Below are 14,781 nucleotides of genomic sequence, written 5' to 3'. Positions count from 1 at the left end.
ACATTCTGTGGGGAAAGGGAGCAAGGAACGGCCAGGCAGGTAGGAGGGAAGCCAGGGGAGAGGGTTCCCAGAAGGAGGGAGTGGATGACAGTGGGGAAGGAAGGCTTTGGAGAGACCCGCTCAGGTCAGGGCTGAAGGTGGCCCCGCAGCTGGCCACAGAGAGAACAGCATTACTTGAGCAGTGAGAGCTGAAGCAGCAGAGGGGCCTCCGCTGCAGCTGTAGTCAGCGGTGCACCCAGTGCAGGAAGAAAGAGCAGCGAGACCCTCCCTGCTTCCTGCTGCCTCCCGGGGAAGGGAGGCAGCCGTGAGGAAGGCCAGGGGATCAGCAGGGCAGAGAGGGAAGAGGGTGCATCTGGCTGGGGAGCGGGGGACAGACAGAATAATCACACAGCCCCTGAGAAGGGAGCTGCAGGACCCTGGTGGGGGCATCCAGGGCAGAGGTCACCTTGGAAGAGTCTGGAGGCTTCTCCTGAGTGGGAAGCAGCCCCGCGTCACCATCCCCTCCCCCACCATGCCCTCTCCCACCTGGGCCCTGCGGGCAGCAGCCCACTTGTCACAGAACTCTGAGGTTGATACTGGTATTACCCCAATTTACAGATGAGGAAGCTAAGGTTCAGAAAAGTAAAGACAGACCAACAAAACCTTGCCTAAGGGCACAGGGCAGAATCAGGATTCAAATCAAGGTGTCTGATGCCAAAGCAGGCATTACCAAACCACTAAACGTTACTGTCACATTTCCGTAAGGCTGGTGGGCACCTGCCCCAGGACTGGGTGCCCTTGACCAGGGAGCAGGCAGCAAATAATTCCTGAGTTGAATGGAGCACAGTTAGTCAACCTACGGTCAGAGGTTGGGGAGGGAAAAGGGGTGGCATTGGGCAGCCCCCAGTTCGAATCCCGCCCCTGCACTGATTAGCTGTGGGACCCTGAGAGGCCAATCTCACCTCCCCCAACCTCAGTTTCCTCATCTGTAAAATGGGGCCAATGCTGACCTTGCAGTGTCGTTGAGGAGGTAAGATGAATTATCTTGGCTTCCTTTCCCCTTCCTCAGCCCCACCCCCAGGTCGGGAGGATGGGGGAAGTGGACTCTCCTGAGGGACCATCTTCTGAGAGGGGCTGGCCCACTCTTTAGTGTCTCTTCTCCAGATCCAGGCCGGGAAGTGCGTCAGGCTGATCGGCCCTGTCTAACCTCAGTCCTGCCTGCCGCCCACCTGACTCCCGGGCCCCTCCTTCCCGCTCACTCGTTTCCTTCTGCGGGTGCAGTTTAGTTCCCGAATGCCTCGCTCAGCGTCCTCATCGCTCGCCTGGGTGCCCCACAGACCTCGCAGGACACTCCCAATTCTTGCCACAAGGTGGCGCGTGGCGGCTGCGGGACCTGGGCAGGGGACAGGGGGCGGGGCTTGGAAGGAGAGCTCAGGCGCCCTTCTGACCTCGGAGCTCATTGTAAAAACGTGGGTGTTTGTGTCTGTGTATCCAGAGACCCAGGGGGCTGTGGGAGCCTCGTGGTCCTCCTGTTCTCCGCTTGGGGCTGCCTGGACCTCTGAGAAGCAGAATAAAGAGAACGTGCACTGCTGCTTCAACTCATTATCACCCCCATGTTACAGATGAGGAAAGTGAGGCCCAGAAAAGGGATTCACGTGCTGGGGTCACTCTCTAGTCAGTGGTGGAGCTGGGCTCAAACCTGGATCTATTCGGCTGACGAGACTGTGCTTTTCCCAACAGAGTGGCGAGGGGCCGCCACGTGGAGGGGGAGGGGCTCCTGGTATATGTGAGAGGCAGGGAATTAAAGGTGATTTGGGAGTGTGGGGAGCTCCAGAAACCAAGGAGCAACTCCTACCCCAGAAGGACCAAGACTGGAGGGTGGAGATGGAGCAGGGATGTGGACAAGGGGTCCACTCAGGCCGTTGGTGTCCTCTCTGAGCACTTCCCCAGCATTGGAGAGCCAGCACCCCTGCCTATGCCCTGTGTGACGCCCACTCTTCCCTTCCTGGAACTTCCACGGGCCATTGCCCATCCCTCGAGCTCAGCCTGGAGCTCCATCAATTTACTCAGTTCTGTCTCTCCAGACTGTTCCCTCGAGGTGTCAGGGACACATCCAGAGCCCAGCACAGGGCCTGGGTGGCCTGAGTCCATGGTCACTGAATTGGGCCAAACAGGGGTGAGTTGGCAGGGGCCAGTTGCTCATTTCAGGAAGTCCTTTCAGCAAGGGGATTCTCCTTTCACTGGAGCTGAGGGCAGTGGAAGAATGGGCTGTTTTTTGATGTTGTAGTGCCTTTGAGATGACCTAGATTCCTGGGTCCAGGTCCCCGCAAGAACTCCTCCTCTCCACCCAAACAACATTCCCCTCTCCAGCCTGGAGCAAGCAAACATCAAGTGCAGCAGGAGACTGTAAGGTTAGACAACAAGAAGGACTTCCCAGCCAGTGGAGAGGGAAAGCTTGCTGCTTAGTTAGAGCTGCCAGTTCCGTAGAATGGGCTGCCTTGGATCGTTATGAGGATTTTGGAGTTGTAAACAGCAAAGGCGGAAGATCTAGGCCAAACGGAAGAAATAGAAAAGACTCAGTTTGGCGGTTGAAGGGATGGTGAGGGTCAGGGTAGCCGGGGGCCTCATCCTGAGGGCGGGGGTGAGAGGGGCTGTGTGTGGCAGTGTGGGGCCCATGGGAGTGAAGAGGTGGGGTGGGACCAAAGGACATGGAGGAGGAGGAGCAGCCAGGAGCTCGTGGTGGATTGAACGTGGGGAGTGGGGAGGGAGGCGTCAGCTGCAGGGGGTACTGGAGGGGTGGGGGGTAGGCGGGATGCCTTCTCAGGTGGGCAGCCCTGGGAGGGAGCAGGCTGGGAGGAACAAGCTGAGTGGGAGGGGCTGGGGCTTCCAGCAGAGAGGAGGTCGGGAGGGGAGCTCAGGCTGGGCTGGGGAGGGAGGCCTGGGTTAAGAGAAGAGGGGTAGGGGGGATGCCTTCACAGGTGGGCAGCCCTGGGAGGGAGCAGGCTGGGAGGAACAAGCTGAGTGGGAGGGGCTGGGGCTTCCAGCAGAGAGGAGGTCGGGAGGGGAGCTCAGGCTGGGCTGGGGAGGGAGGCCTGGGTTAAGAGAAGATGGGGGTGGGCAGGGTGGGATCACTGAGGACCTGGGAGTAGCTGGTGTCATCTGGCGAGAAGAACAGCCCCAGAACAGAAATGTCTCTGAGGAGGCTGAGGCAGCAGGACCTGCGAGGTGGGAGGAAAAGGGGAGGGAGGTCGGGAGGGAGAGAAGGGGGGGGGCCTTGGACAAGGTCAGCCCCATGGGGGCCCCCGAGGCCTCATCTGGAGTCTGGAGCCCTGGGCTTGGGGAGCGGGGTGGGTCAGACCCCTCCTCTAGACCCTACTCAAGGTGGAGCCGCCTGGGAGGGCAGGGGAGGGGGAGGCGAGGGGGAGGGGCAGGCGGGAGGGGCCGGGCCTCTGTCCACGGCATTAGTGCTGGTTGGAGGGAGACGGGGGTGTGGAGCCAGCCAGGCCGCCCGTTCCCACAGCCGCCGAGCAAAGCGCTGCCATGGCGCTGGCCCGGCCTGGGACCCGGGACCCCAGGCCCCCGGCCCCTCTCCTGCTGCTGCTGCTTGGGGGCTCTGCCCTCGCCCTCCCGGCCGGTGAGTTGGGGGCCGAGCCTTGGGGGACCCAGGGCTGGGTCTGTCCACAAAGCAGCACCCCAGGCCGTGGGGTGTCCGTGTGGGTGCCGGGCCCGACTGCAGGGTGCATGGGGGTGCGCAGCTGGGGGCCACTGGAGCTCACGTGGTCACTGGGGACTTCGTGGGGGGATCGCCACCGGCCGGGGTCCGGGTAACGGGTGGGCCGTGCGTCTCGGAGGGGTGTTGGGCTGGGCTCTTCTGGCCTGTGAGGCCCGAGTCTGGGGGCTCTCATGTGAGTTGTGTGCAGGTTATGGGCTGTGGGCTGTGGGCGCGTCTAAGCTGTGAGGCGGGGCAGCTGTCCCGCGCGAGCCAGGGGTTGTGTCTGAGGCTCTGTGCGTGTGGTGGGCTATATATCCCAGCGCGAGTTGCGGGGTGCAAGTTACTGAGTGGGTTGAACTGTGTCCTTGCTCTCGACACGGGGACGTGGGGCAGGGGGCAGCAGACCCCAGCCCGGTGGGTTGGGGTGGAGAAGAGGGAAGGAGACCCAGGGCTTCTGCCTGCATCCCTCCGTTTGGTGATCGCCCTGCCTGCACTGCGGGGCTGGGGGTGCTCTGGCGTCCCTTGGGAGTGGCTGGGCATCTGGGAACACATGTGTCCACCGCTGCCCCCTCCCCGCCCCCCAGCATTCCCAGATCAAGCTGAAAGGGCTTCGTGAAGCCAGACCCCGTTCACCAAGAGGTTTTTGCTTTTGTCCAAGTGGATTCACGTGTACGGCCTGGAATTCTTCCTGGGGGGCCTGGGGATGCTTTGTCTTGGTCACTATAGCTACGGGGCCGGGCCTGGGAAGTCCTGTGCAGGAGGGCGGCCTGGGCTCCGCTGCAGCGGGGGCGCTCCCACCTCCTCAGAGTTCCAGGATGTGGGTCCAACCCCCCCCCAGGCCCCTCCCTGCGGGCTTCCTCAGCCTCTCGCAGGGCCCGGCTCACAAAACCTTCGTCTCCTCTCCTCTCCACAGGGCCCTTGCGGAGGACGAGGTCCCTGTTTTGCAAGGGAGGAAACTGAGGCTCAGGGAAGGATGGGGGCTTACAAGCTGGGCCCCTGAGGCAGATCGAAGAGGAGCTGGGGGCTGCTCTCTGCACAAGGGGCATGAAATCCTGGTCTGTCCCCTACCGTACAGTGCACACACACAGGCACGTGCACGCACAGATCGCACAAATGCACCTGCACGCACACACGTGCACTGCCCCGACACCAGCACGGTGGTGTGGCATGTACAAGGGCACACAGAGGCACGTGTAGACCCGCCACACATGCACTCAAGCACACACACCTACCTGTACGTGACACATGCCTGCACACAGGTGTGCACTCACACTCAGAGGTACCTTCACATGAACCTTGTGGCACAGTGAACACTAAGTAGATGGATGCTACCGAAGGGAGCGGACGCTGATATACACACTCACCCGCACGCAGCCCTGCTGGGATTCCCAGCACCAGCCTTTCCCCCTGCAATTTCGGCACAGGGAGCCCCCTCCCTGGGGATCCCCGAAAGCTGGGGTGCGGTGCTAAGGGCATGAACATTTCTGGATGCCAGGACCCAAGGCCTGACTGCCAGGAGGAGATGGGCCAGGAATGATGTCACTTGAAAAGTAATTTCCATTCCAGAGGGGATGGGGGTTCTGGATGCCCTGGGCCCCTGGCTCTGCTGCCCACCCCTGCCAGGCCCTGAGCGGGGCTCCTCCCTCCTGGGCCTACTCTGCCACAAAGGCCTGGCTGGTTGCTAGGAGAGCGCCAAGCATCTTGGAGCACAATGGGGCACATCGGGGCTCTCACAACCTTCCCGGCTGCCTGCACACCAGGGAGCCCAGCTGACAAAGGGGCAGCAAGTCCAGCCCCCGAGTCCGGCCCCTCCTCCAGCCAGAGCTGGGTGGGGGCTTGCAGGACAGAGGCAGGGAGCAGGGAGCCACACACAAATGCTCTAACGTCAGGATTTGTTGGATAGTCAGTGTTTGCCCCAAGTAAAGATCTGTTGGCAAGTGAATAAATAATACCATCAGCGTGTACGTGCTGCTCCTGGACGAACATGAGAGAATTTAATTCTCACAACGGCCCTATGAAGTCGACTCTGATAACCCCAGCTTACAGAGGAGGAAAGCGAGGCCCAGAGAGGGTCAGTAACTTGCCCAGAGTCACAGCTTGTGTGTGGCAGGGCCAGGATTTCACAGGCGCCTATGGGACGAGTCTATGTAAAGTCACATCTCCTCTCTGTGCTTCTGTCTAAAGGGGGCAAACCAGCTCACTCTGAGGGCTGCTACAAGAGTCCGATGAGAAAATGCAGCAGTTCTCCAACTTACGTTTGGCATGGAATCCCGTTTCAAAGGAAATTTTAGAAAGGAGCCGGAAGCCACTAATAGTTAAAAGTGGCCTGATGGGGTGGCAGGCCTGGGAACCCATCTGCCCAGTCTCACCCCCATTCCAGGAAGTGCCTCCATGGCCCCAGCCCTCTGAGACCATGGTCTGGAAACACTGGAATTTGCCAACGCCAGGCAAAGGGTAGGCAGCTATTGTGGGGATTACCAAAATTATGTCTTTTAACCTCAGGCGATAAACATTTTTGTAAAAGACTATTCCAAACTCTGCTGCCTTGTTAGAGGCATTTAGCCCTTTCCCGATGGCTCTGCCTCAGCTGCGCTGCACTGTTATTCAGTCCTACCCTTGGGGCCTCGTGCTATTAGATGGGCAGTTTTTTCCCTATGCCAGAAGCACATCTTATGGGATCTTGGGTGGCTTCTCAGATATATTCTCTTTTTTGCCTTGTCAAGATGAGAAGCTTTACAAAACCCACCCTCAACAAACACTTCTCATTAGTCGTTGGCGGTTCTCATTAGGCCTGTTACAAGTGCAAATAAAGTAGGAGTAACTAGGCACGGAGTGAAGCCTGAAGCGCCGTGCAATTGCTAGCAGCTGGATTCTGGATAGACAGGGAAGACTGCCTGCTCTGCCCAGGCTGATATTGGAACCTTCACTCTCAGGCAAGCCTTCCGAGACTCTTTCAGTGCCTGGGGGAGGCTGGGCTAGAATGCTCTAAAATGACAATACATGGGTGGCAATTTAGAGTTTGCAAAGTGGGAATTTCACATGCATTGGGAGATGTGGACGTCACAGAAGTCTGGAAATGATCTGCTTCTTAGTTTTTTGAGGAATGATCCTGGGCAAGTTTATCAACCTCTCTGAGTTAGAGAAACAGTTTTCTTACTGGCACCCACCTTTTCCAGTTTGAATCAAACACAGTAATGTAATAATAGATGCAAGATGTGTAGCACAGCTACACGTGCACTCACGAAATGGTTCCTGTTATTATAATCCTGTCCTTTCCATGAAGAAAATTCTCTTCCCGAAGGTGGGTTCTGGGCCTTCCCAGGGCAGCAGGTCCAAGGGGGGAGGCGGGTGTCCGTTAATCCTTCCCCCGCCAGGTCGTCCCAGGCAGCCTGAGAGGTCAGGAGGGATTTGTAAAGATAAGCACAGGCCCCTCGTCACCCTGGCAACAGGCCACGCCCCTCCAGCCAGGCTGGGAAGGCCCCTTCTCCGTCCCGCCGCCATCCTCACCTCTCCTCCCCTCAGCCCTGGGCTAGCCAGGCCTCCTGGGCTCACTCCCTGGAGGCAGAGAGAGCCCAAGGTCAGTGCTTGTTCCCAGGCCTCAATGTGCAAAGGGGTCCCCAGGGAGCATGTTGCAATGCAGATTCTTGGGCCCCAGGCCCAAGTGTTCTGCGTCTCTGGGTCTGGAGTGGGGCCCAGGAATCCGTATTCTTTATATAGGCCCTGGGGTGATTCTGGAACCCCCAGAGTGGAGGCTCTGGAGCAGTGAGACCTGGGTCTGGATTCCAGCCCCTCCTAGGGAACTGTGAAGTCGCTTATCTCTGAGCCTCACTTTCCTCAACTGTAAAAAATGAATGATAGCACTGTCCACCCCCTAAGGTAACTGTGAAGACAGAGATTACACAGAGAGATGGCTGTGCCTCACATGCAGGCTCCTGGCAGCACCACGGCAGGCCTCCTGGACAGACAGCTCCCTCCCTCTATGCCTGCAGGAACTCCTTCCTCCAGCGGGGCTGGGCTCCGTCTCCCGGGGCTCCGTCATCCAGGGTCATGGCCCATCTGCTCCCACAGTGATGAAGCACCTTCCCCTGTCCGCACAGGTGCTGCCTCCTCAGCCTGCTCTGAATCACGGGCAAAGCTCTAGACTGGGGTGGGGTCCCTTGGGTCACACAGATGAGGGGTGGCACTTGCCGGGATTAAACGAAGGGCCTGTTGGCAGAGGTCCCAACAGCCAGGGCCCTTCGAGTGGGAGCTGTGACCACTGTGCTTCTCCCTCCTGCGTGTGCTGGGTCCAGGGACCCGGACTGTAATGGCCAGAGCCCTCACTGAAGGCTCGCTGGTGCCAGGTCTTCACTCACGTTCCCTCAGTGGTCACTCACAAGGTGGGCACTGTTCACACCCCAGATACAAGCCGGGTCTGATGCCCAAACCTGTGTCCTTTCCCAAGGAAGCCTGATCCACTCGCCCCCATCAGAGCATCTCCCCCTCCCAATCAGACCACCTTCCCACCCCCATCAGACTATTTAGCCCTGGAGGACCAGGCTCTATACTGATCCGCCACCAGGGCTCAGGGTGGGAAGAAGAACGACAAGCTGCCCATAAGCCCCTTAGAGAGGCCCAGATGGCCCCTGCCCTCACTGGTGAGACCAGGCTTGGGGGAGGGGAGCTGTGGGCAGAGAGGGTCTGTGGAGCCCAGAGCCCTAGCAGGTTATCTTGGCCTGACAGTGTTTCAGACCCTCTGTTCCCGTTGCCACACACCTGGCCCTGGGTGGGTGCTTGCCCCTACCCCCTCTTGGTGAGAATCTTGGAGAGCGAGCCCATGTTGAGCTGTACCAGGTGCTTTGGGAGCTGGGCGGTGGGGCCGACAGCTGGGTTCTCTCCCTGGGTCCATGGGTCGGTCGGTACCTCTGTCTCCCTGTCCCCCATCCTGCTTGGCCCTGGCTGGCAAGGGTGGGGGCTGGCTGGTGGACAGCCCTGCCTGGTGGAATGTGGATGACGCCTGAGAGGCTGTCGAGCCTTATCTGGGCGAGGGGGGGGGTGGTCTTCGTTGGGTGGGGGAGGGGACGCACAAGGCCCGAAGCTGTTCTGGGGCCTGGTTAGTGTCTGGATGACAACCTGGGTGGGGGAGGGGCGCCTCTCGGAGCCCCAGGTCCGTCGGAGGTGCCTCCTTCTTGCGGGAAGCTCCCGTTCCTCCATCACTTACTGAGTTCCTACCCCGAGTGGGCACTTGACTGCCGTCCCTGAGGCTTTCAATCCTTCCATATCCTACGAGGCATGTACTATTATCAACCCTCTTCAGATTGGGGAACGAAGGCTCAGTAGGAGAAATGACTTGCCCAAGGTCTCATAGCTTGTTGGCCGAGTGGGGATTTGAACCCAGGGCTGTTTGACTTCAAAGCTTCCAAAGTTCTTACGCTGGCACGACACTGACAGGCTCTTAGAAAGGGAGGGTGGTAGGGAGGCGGGCTCCAGATCAGGAGATGACCCTCTAAGTGAGGGAGCTCTGCCTCATGGAGATGTTGCAGTGGCTGGAGCCAGGAGTTCAGTCAGCTTGTCTCAATACCTGCCCTGAACCCTGTGACCTCGGCCAGTCTGGCCACTCACACTTGCTGATGGCGGCGGATACAGTGAGGGCCAGGGATCCTCTGAGAAGTTCCCAGGCCAGCAGGGCCAGGAGGGGAGGAGGGGTGGAGGGGGGAGAGGGGCCTTTGAAGTCCTCCATCTCCAGTTTCACGCAGGGATGGAGTTACCAGACCCCCAGCAGGAGCAGTGGAGTGGGCAGTGGGGGGAGACACCCTCCTGGGAGGGAGCAGGCTGGGGAGCCCCTCCCCAGGTGGGGCTAAGGCACAGGGCCAGACCCTGAGGGCTAAGACAGCACTGACTTGCTGTGTGACCTCAGGCAAGAGTCCTCACTTTCACTCTGGAGCCTGGATCTGCTCTCTTGTAAAACGGGCCTGACAGGGCCTGCTTCCAAGGGGCGCTGCGGGGATGCACTGACACCGTGGAGAGGAAAGCTCACAGGGTTGGTGGGCATCTGCTCACTAATCCTGCCCCGGGAGCCAGGCATCCCGGGCCCTATTTCCCTGCTATGGAGGCACCCCTGAAACCATTCCCAGTTCTGGGTGCAGATGCGTGCAGCCTGCTGGGACCTAGTGTGTAGACCCCTAGCACTCCCTCCATCCTCCTGAGCACTGCTGCTGGCTCTGGGATCTGGGGATGGGCCTGGGTGTGGGGAGGGGAGTGTCCTGGTAGCCCCTGTCCACCCTGCCCAGCCAGTTTCCTCTCTCTACAGGAACAGCGCCTTCAGACCTCCCAGGTGCCTGTGCCTCAGACCCATGTGCTCCAGGGACCGAGTGCCAGGCTACAGAGAATGGTGGCTATACCTGTGGGCCCCTGGAACCCCGGGGCTGCGCCAGTCAGCCATGCCACCATGGCGCTCTGTGTGTGCCCCAGGCTCCAGACCCCAGTGGTTTCCGCTGCTACTGTGTGCCCGGGTTCCAGGGCCCACGCTGTGAGCTGGACATCGATGAGTGTGCGTCCCGGCCCTGCCACCATGGGGCCACCTGCCACAACCTGGCCGATCGCTACGAGTGCCACTGCCCTCTCGGCTATGCAGGTAATGGCCCCAGCTGTTCCCGGAGGCGTGTGTAATGTCGACCCCATCAGCAACTCAGAGTTGTCAAATCACGAATTCAGCTTTGACCTTGGCAGAGAGACACCCCCAGGCATCCTGGCAGCTCTAGGGTGTACCCACTCTCGGTCATGCTGCAGAGTTAATGCTTCTCGGGCTAACCTGGCAGCTCTGGATGAGAGTGTGATGAGTGAGCGCTGGCACGGTGCCTGGCACACTACAGACACTGGACAAATGTTATTTCAGTCCCTTGTAGGGTTCAGGTGGTGCTGGTAGTGGAGACACCCCTCAGGCATCTCTGGGACTAGAGTGCGGATATGTCTGGCTTGGCTTTAACGAGGACACATCTAGACAGTACTTCTAGCATCGACTCACTCCAGACCTGTCAGGCCGTAGCACAGACATCCTCTGGTGGTTCATCTGATGGTTCTGGAGCATGACACCCTGGTATGGTTTAGGTTGTCATGTGGACCCTCTCCCCTGGGGGCAGGAGCCCCCAGAGTTCCTGCACAGAGACACTGGTGGTCTTGCTCAAACTGTAACGTAGATGTACCCCCAGGGATCTCTGCTATCTTGAGGGGGACCGTTCCCTCCTCCAGAGTATGGCCCTGTCCCAGTCCCATCCACCCTCCAAGGCGAGAGCATCCTGGAGCAACTGCCCAGAAGTCAGGAAGGAGGGTGCAGCTAGGGACAGGTCTGGGAGCGAGGCTAGGTCTAGGGCAGCTGGGAGCCTGCAGTGTGGACACTCCAGGTTCTATTCAACCCTGAATTCAGATGACTCTCTCTGAGGGCAGAGGGCAGTTTGAGGTCACCTCAGAGTAAGAGGTATAGACTTGGGGGCTGGGCTCCGGGAGAGGGGGCATACAGTGGAGAGATGGATCTCAGCACACAGATGAAGATGAACTTTGGAAACAGGTTCCATGTACCTTTCTCATCATTTGAGAGTTCAGGTGTCTGGATAGATTAGTTGTGGATGTGTGAGTAGGTCATGTAAAGGCCTCTGTGTCTGCCAGTATCCACGGGTGTCTGGAATCCCTGAATGCGTTTGTGGGAAAGTCTGTGTGTGGGTGCCAGCAGGTGTGTGCGTGCCCAGATGTGCGGTGCTCAGACACTTTGGGTAATGCTTTCTGGGTGAGCTGTGGATGTGAGTGGGGGCAGCGTCTGCTGTGATTCATTTCCTCCTCCTTCCCTTCCCAGCCAGGCGGGGGAGGTTGGGATTCCAGGCAGCCTGGGCCAGGCTCACCCTGGCACAGAGGGTGGGAGTGGGGCTGGGTCACAGGAAGGAGGGCCCCTGTTTTGTGCTCACTGAGCCAGGGAGGGGGGAAGGTCCCAGCTGGAGCCAGCTGGGTCCCCAGCCCCCCATGACCAATCCCACTTAGGGGGCAGAGGCAGGGCCACTGGAGTGTACAATGACAAGCGGGCTCCACGATGAGCTCGGGCAGTACATTTCCAAACCCTGAGACCCTCCATCTCCCTTCATCTCCACAGCCCCTCCCCTGAGAGCCTCCCAACCGTCTTGGTTTTATCCAGGACTGAGAGGGTTCCCAAGACACAGGACTTCCAGTTGTAAAAGCAAGACAGTGCAGGGAAAGCCTGAAGGAGTTGGCTACCTTGGTCCAGCATCTCCCACCGGGTATGCCCCTCCTTGCTGGGGTCCCTCCTTACACCCTCCACAAAAAGCCAGCAGAGCGAAATGTACAGAGGACTACATAACAACTGCTTAAAACTTTTAGGATAAGCTCGAATTGTGTTACTTGGCCCCCAAGGCCTGACACTCCCCACTCCTGCCCCACCTCCTTCTCTCTCCCCTTTGCTCCCCGACCCTCCATGCGCCCCTGCCCTAGGGCATCATGCCCCTGCCCCAAGCAGGTCTTCACCAATAGTCTCTCTGGTGAGACCTACAGTCTCTCTGGAATCCAACTGCTCACACAGCCCCCTATCCTAGTCTAGCGAATGCCCCCTCATCCTTCAAGTCTCTTCTTCCAAGAAGCCTTCCCTGACTCTCAATTCCCCAGGCTAAGACCCTGCCTCTTACTGTCACAGGATCTAGCACGTACCCACTGTTGAGCTTATCCAAAGTAAAAATCAGTCCTCATTTATGTAATATTGACCTAATCCCCGTCTCCTGGGCTAGACTGGTATGAGCTCAAGGGGGCAGGGATGTCTGTTGTTTCAACCCCACTGTTATTGCTGGCGCAAGAAACACCTGCTCTGGATGAATGGAACAACGGATTCTCTCTTTGGATCCTGACGTTCCGCTTCTGGTCACCGTCTGGAGCAGGTTTCGGGTCAGCCTGGCTCGGCCTCATTCGCTGTCCCTCTGGGCGGCCATCTCTCTGTCTGTCTCGGTCCCTGTCTAGGCGTGACCTGCGAGGCGGAGGTGGACGAGTGTGCTTCGGCGCCCTGCCTGCACGGAGGCTCGTGCCTGGATGGCTTGGGCTCCTACCGCTGCGTGTGCGCCCCGGGCTTCGGGGGCGCCAGCTGCCAGCTGGACCTGGACGAGTGCCAGAGCCAGCCGTGCGTGCACGGGGGCGTATGCCACGACCTGGTCAACGGGTGAGCGGGCGGTCGGGTGCCCTCAAGCGGGGAGGCTGCGCGGTGGGCGGCAGGGTGTGGGGCGCGACGGAGACAGGGGGAGCTGTAGGTTCAGGCGCGTGCTCCGCTCCGGTCGCGCGCCCCCCTGCAGGTTCCGGTGCGACTGCGCGGACACGGGCTACGAGGGCGCGCGCTGCGAGCAGGAGGTGCTGGAGTGCGCGTCGGCGCCCTGCGCGAACAACGCGTCCTGCCTCGAGGGCCTCGGGAGCTTCCGCTGCCTCTGCTGGCCAGGTGTGTGTGCGCGTGCGCGAGAGCGTGTGCGCGTGCGCGCTCGCACGCCCAGGCGGGCGGGGGCGCAGACTGAGGAGGACTGCCCTGGGACAACCTGGAGCGGTGCGCACACACCCTGAGTGGACTAAGCCCAGTGTGTGCCTGTGACTGCAACTTCTCTGAGCCTCAGTTTCCTGATCTGCTAAACAGGGCTAATCACAGCACCTGCTCCTGGGCTGTTCTGAGGAGAGTAAAAAGGTGTAGCGCCCATCAAGCCTTGGTACAGGGCCCCGCACGTGCAGAGTGCTCAGTAATACTAGTAATAATAGTAACTTGATGCTGATGCTGGTGAAGCCTGCGCTGGTCATTCCTTCCCCCTCAGTGTGTCCCTCCCTCGGGATATCCGTGACCATATTCTGAGCTGTTGCCCCCGCCTGGCCCTGGGCTGGCCTGGCAGCAGTGGAGTGGAGGGGTGCTGCTTGGTGACCCCCTGGGACCTGACGCCCACCTGTGTGTGTCCCCAGGCTACAGCGGCGAGCGGTGCGAGGTGGATGAGGATGAATGTGCAGTGGGCCCCTGTCAGCACGGGGGCCAGTGCCTGCAGCGCTCCGACCCAACCCTCTATGGGGGCATCCAGGCCGCCTTCCCAGGTGCCTTCAGCTTCCGCCATGCCGCTGGCTTCCTGTGCCGCTGCCCTCCGGGCTTTGAGGGTGAGCCCCCTTCCAGGGAAGCAGGTCTGTAGTGTCCAGATGCGCGGGAGGGATGCTGAAGCTGGGTTCAAGCACCTCTCTCTGGCCTCAGTCTCCCGAGCTATAAAATGGGCCCTTTCCAGTTCCAGTCTGGCTCTGAGGGAGCTGTGGGAACCACAGCTGGGCTTCTTGCAGGGGACGACTGCGGTGTGGACGTGGACGAGTGTGCCTCACGGCCATGCCTCGGTGGAGGCCTCTGCCAGGACCTGCCCAATGGCTTCCAGTGCCACTGTCCAGATGGCTACACAGGTGCCTGGGGTGCGGTGGGCACTGGGGCAGGGCAAGGTCAGAGTCGGTGGACCTGGAGCAAGAAGGTTCCTTCTGGCTGATGTGTGGAGGCTGGATTGATGGGGTCAAGGACATTAGGGAGGAGGTGGGGGTGGTGGGCCAGGCGACAGGTAAGAGGGCTGAGCTGGGACCTGGGCTCTGGAGGTGGGAGTGGGGGGAAAACATTCTGGAGTGGAGGTTGAGAAATATTTATGAGGGGCACGCTACAGGCCCTGAGGGTTTTTCCAGGTGTGAGTGGGAGGTGGCAGGGATGCCGGCCGAGTTTCTGCCCTGGGTGACATTGGGTAGAGGATGGTGAGTTCAGCCTTGTCCATACTGAGTCTGAGTGTCTGTGGAGCACCTACAGGGAGGAGCCTGGGTGGGGGCTGGTGATCTGGGGTCTGTGGCCCAGGCGAGGGGCCTGAGACTGGGGGTCCCGCAGCTGGAGTCTCAGGCAGCCAGGGTTATCCAGGAGAAAGTGTGGAGTGTTGGGCAGAGAGAGCCCTAGACACCTGACATCAAAGGGCTGGGCAGAGGCTGAGGGGCCTGCAGGGAGGACAGGGCAGTTCGGCCAGGACAGAGGAGGTAAAAACAGTGAGGGTGTGTGTGGTGGAGGGGTGGGGGTGTGGTGGAGGGAGTGT

General features: G+C 59.8%; 1 protein-coding gene across 1 annotated transcript in view; it reads left to right on the top strand.

The window, feature by feature from the left end:
* Positions 1–3,519: 3,519 nt before the first annotated feature.
* Positions 3,520–14,781, top strand: part of CRB2 (crumbs cell polarity complex component 2) — a 21,259-nt gene continuing 9,997 nt past the window's right edge. Inside the window, exons 1-6 of the mRNA XM_024126078.2 lie at positions 3,520–3,613; positions 9,981–10,304; positions 12,680–12,875; positions 13,006–13,145; positions 13,649–13,834; positions 14,009–14,122. Of these exons, the coding sequence (XP_023981846.1) occupies positions 3,520–3,613; positions 9,981–10,304; positions 12,680–12,875; positions 13,006–13,145; positions 13,649–13,834; positions 14,009–14,122 (1,054 nt within the window). The remainder of the gene's footprint in view (positions 3,614–9,980; positions 10,305–12,679; positions 12,876–13,005; positions 13,146–13,648; positions 13,835–14,008; positions 14,123–14,781) is intronic.

This window comes from Physeter macrocephalus, chromosome 9 (assembly GCF_002837175.3).
Source record: "Physeter macrocephalus isolate SW-GA chromosome 9, ASM283717v5, whole genome shotgun sequence".
Taxonomy (NCBI): Eukaryota; Metazoa; Chordata; class Mammalia; order Artiodactyla; family Physeteridae; genus Physeter; species Physeter macrocephalus.
Note: the sequence above shows the minus strand (reverse complement) of the source record. Positions and strands in the feature narration are given on the sequence as shown.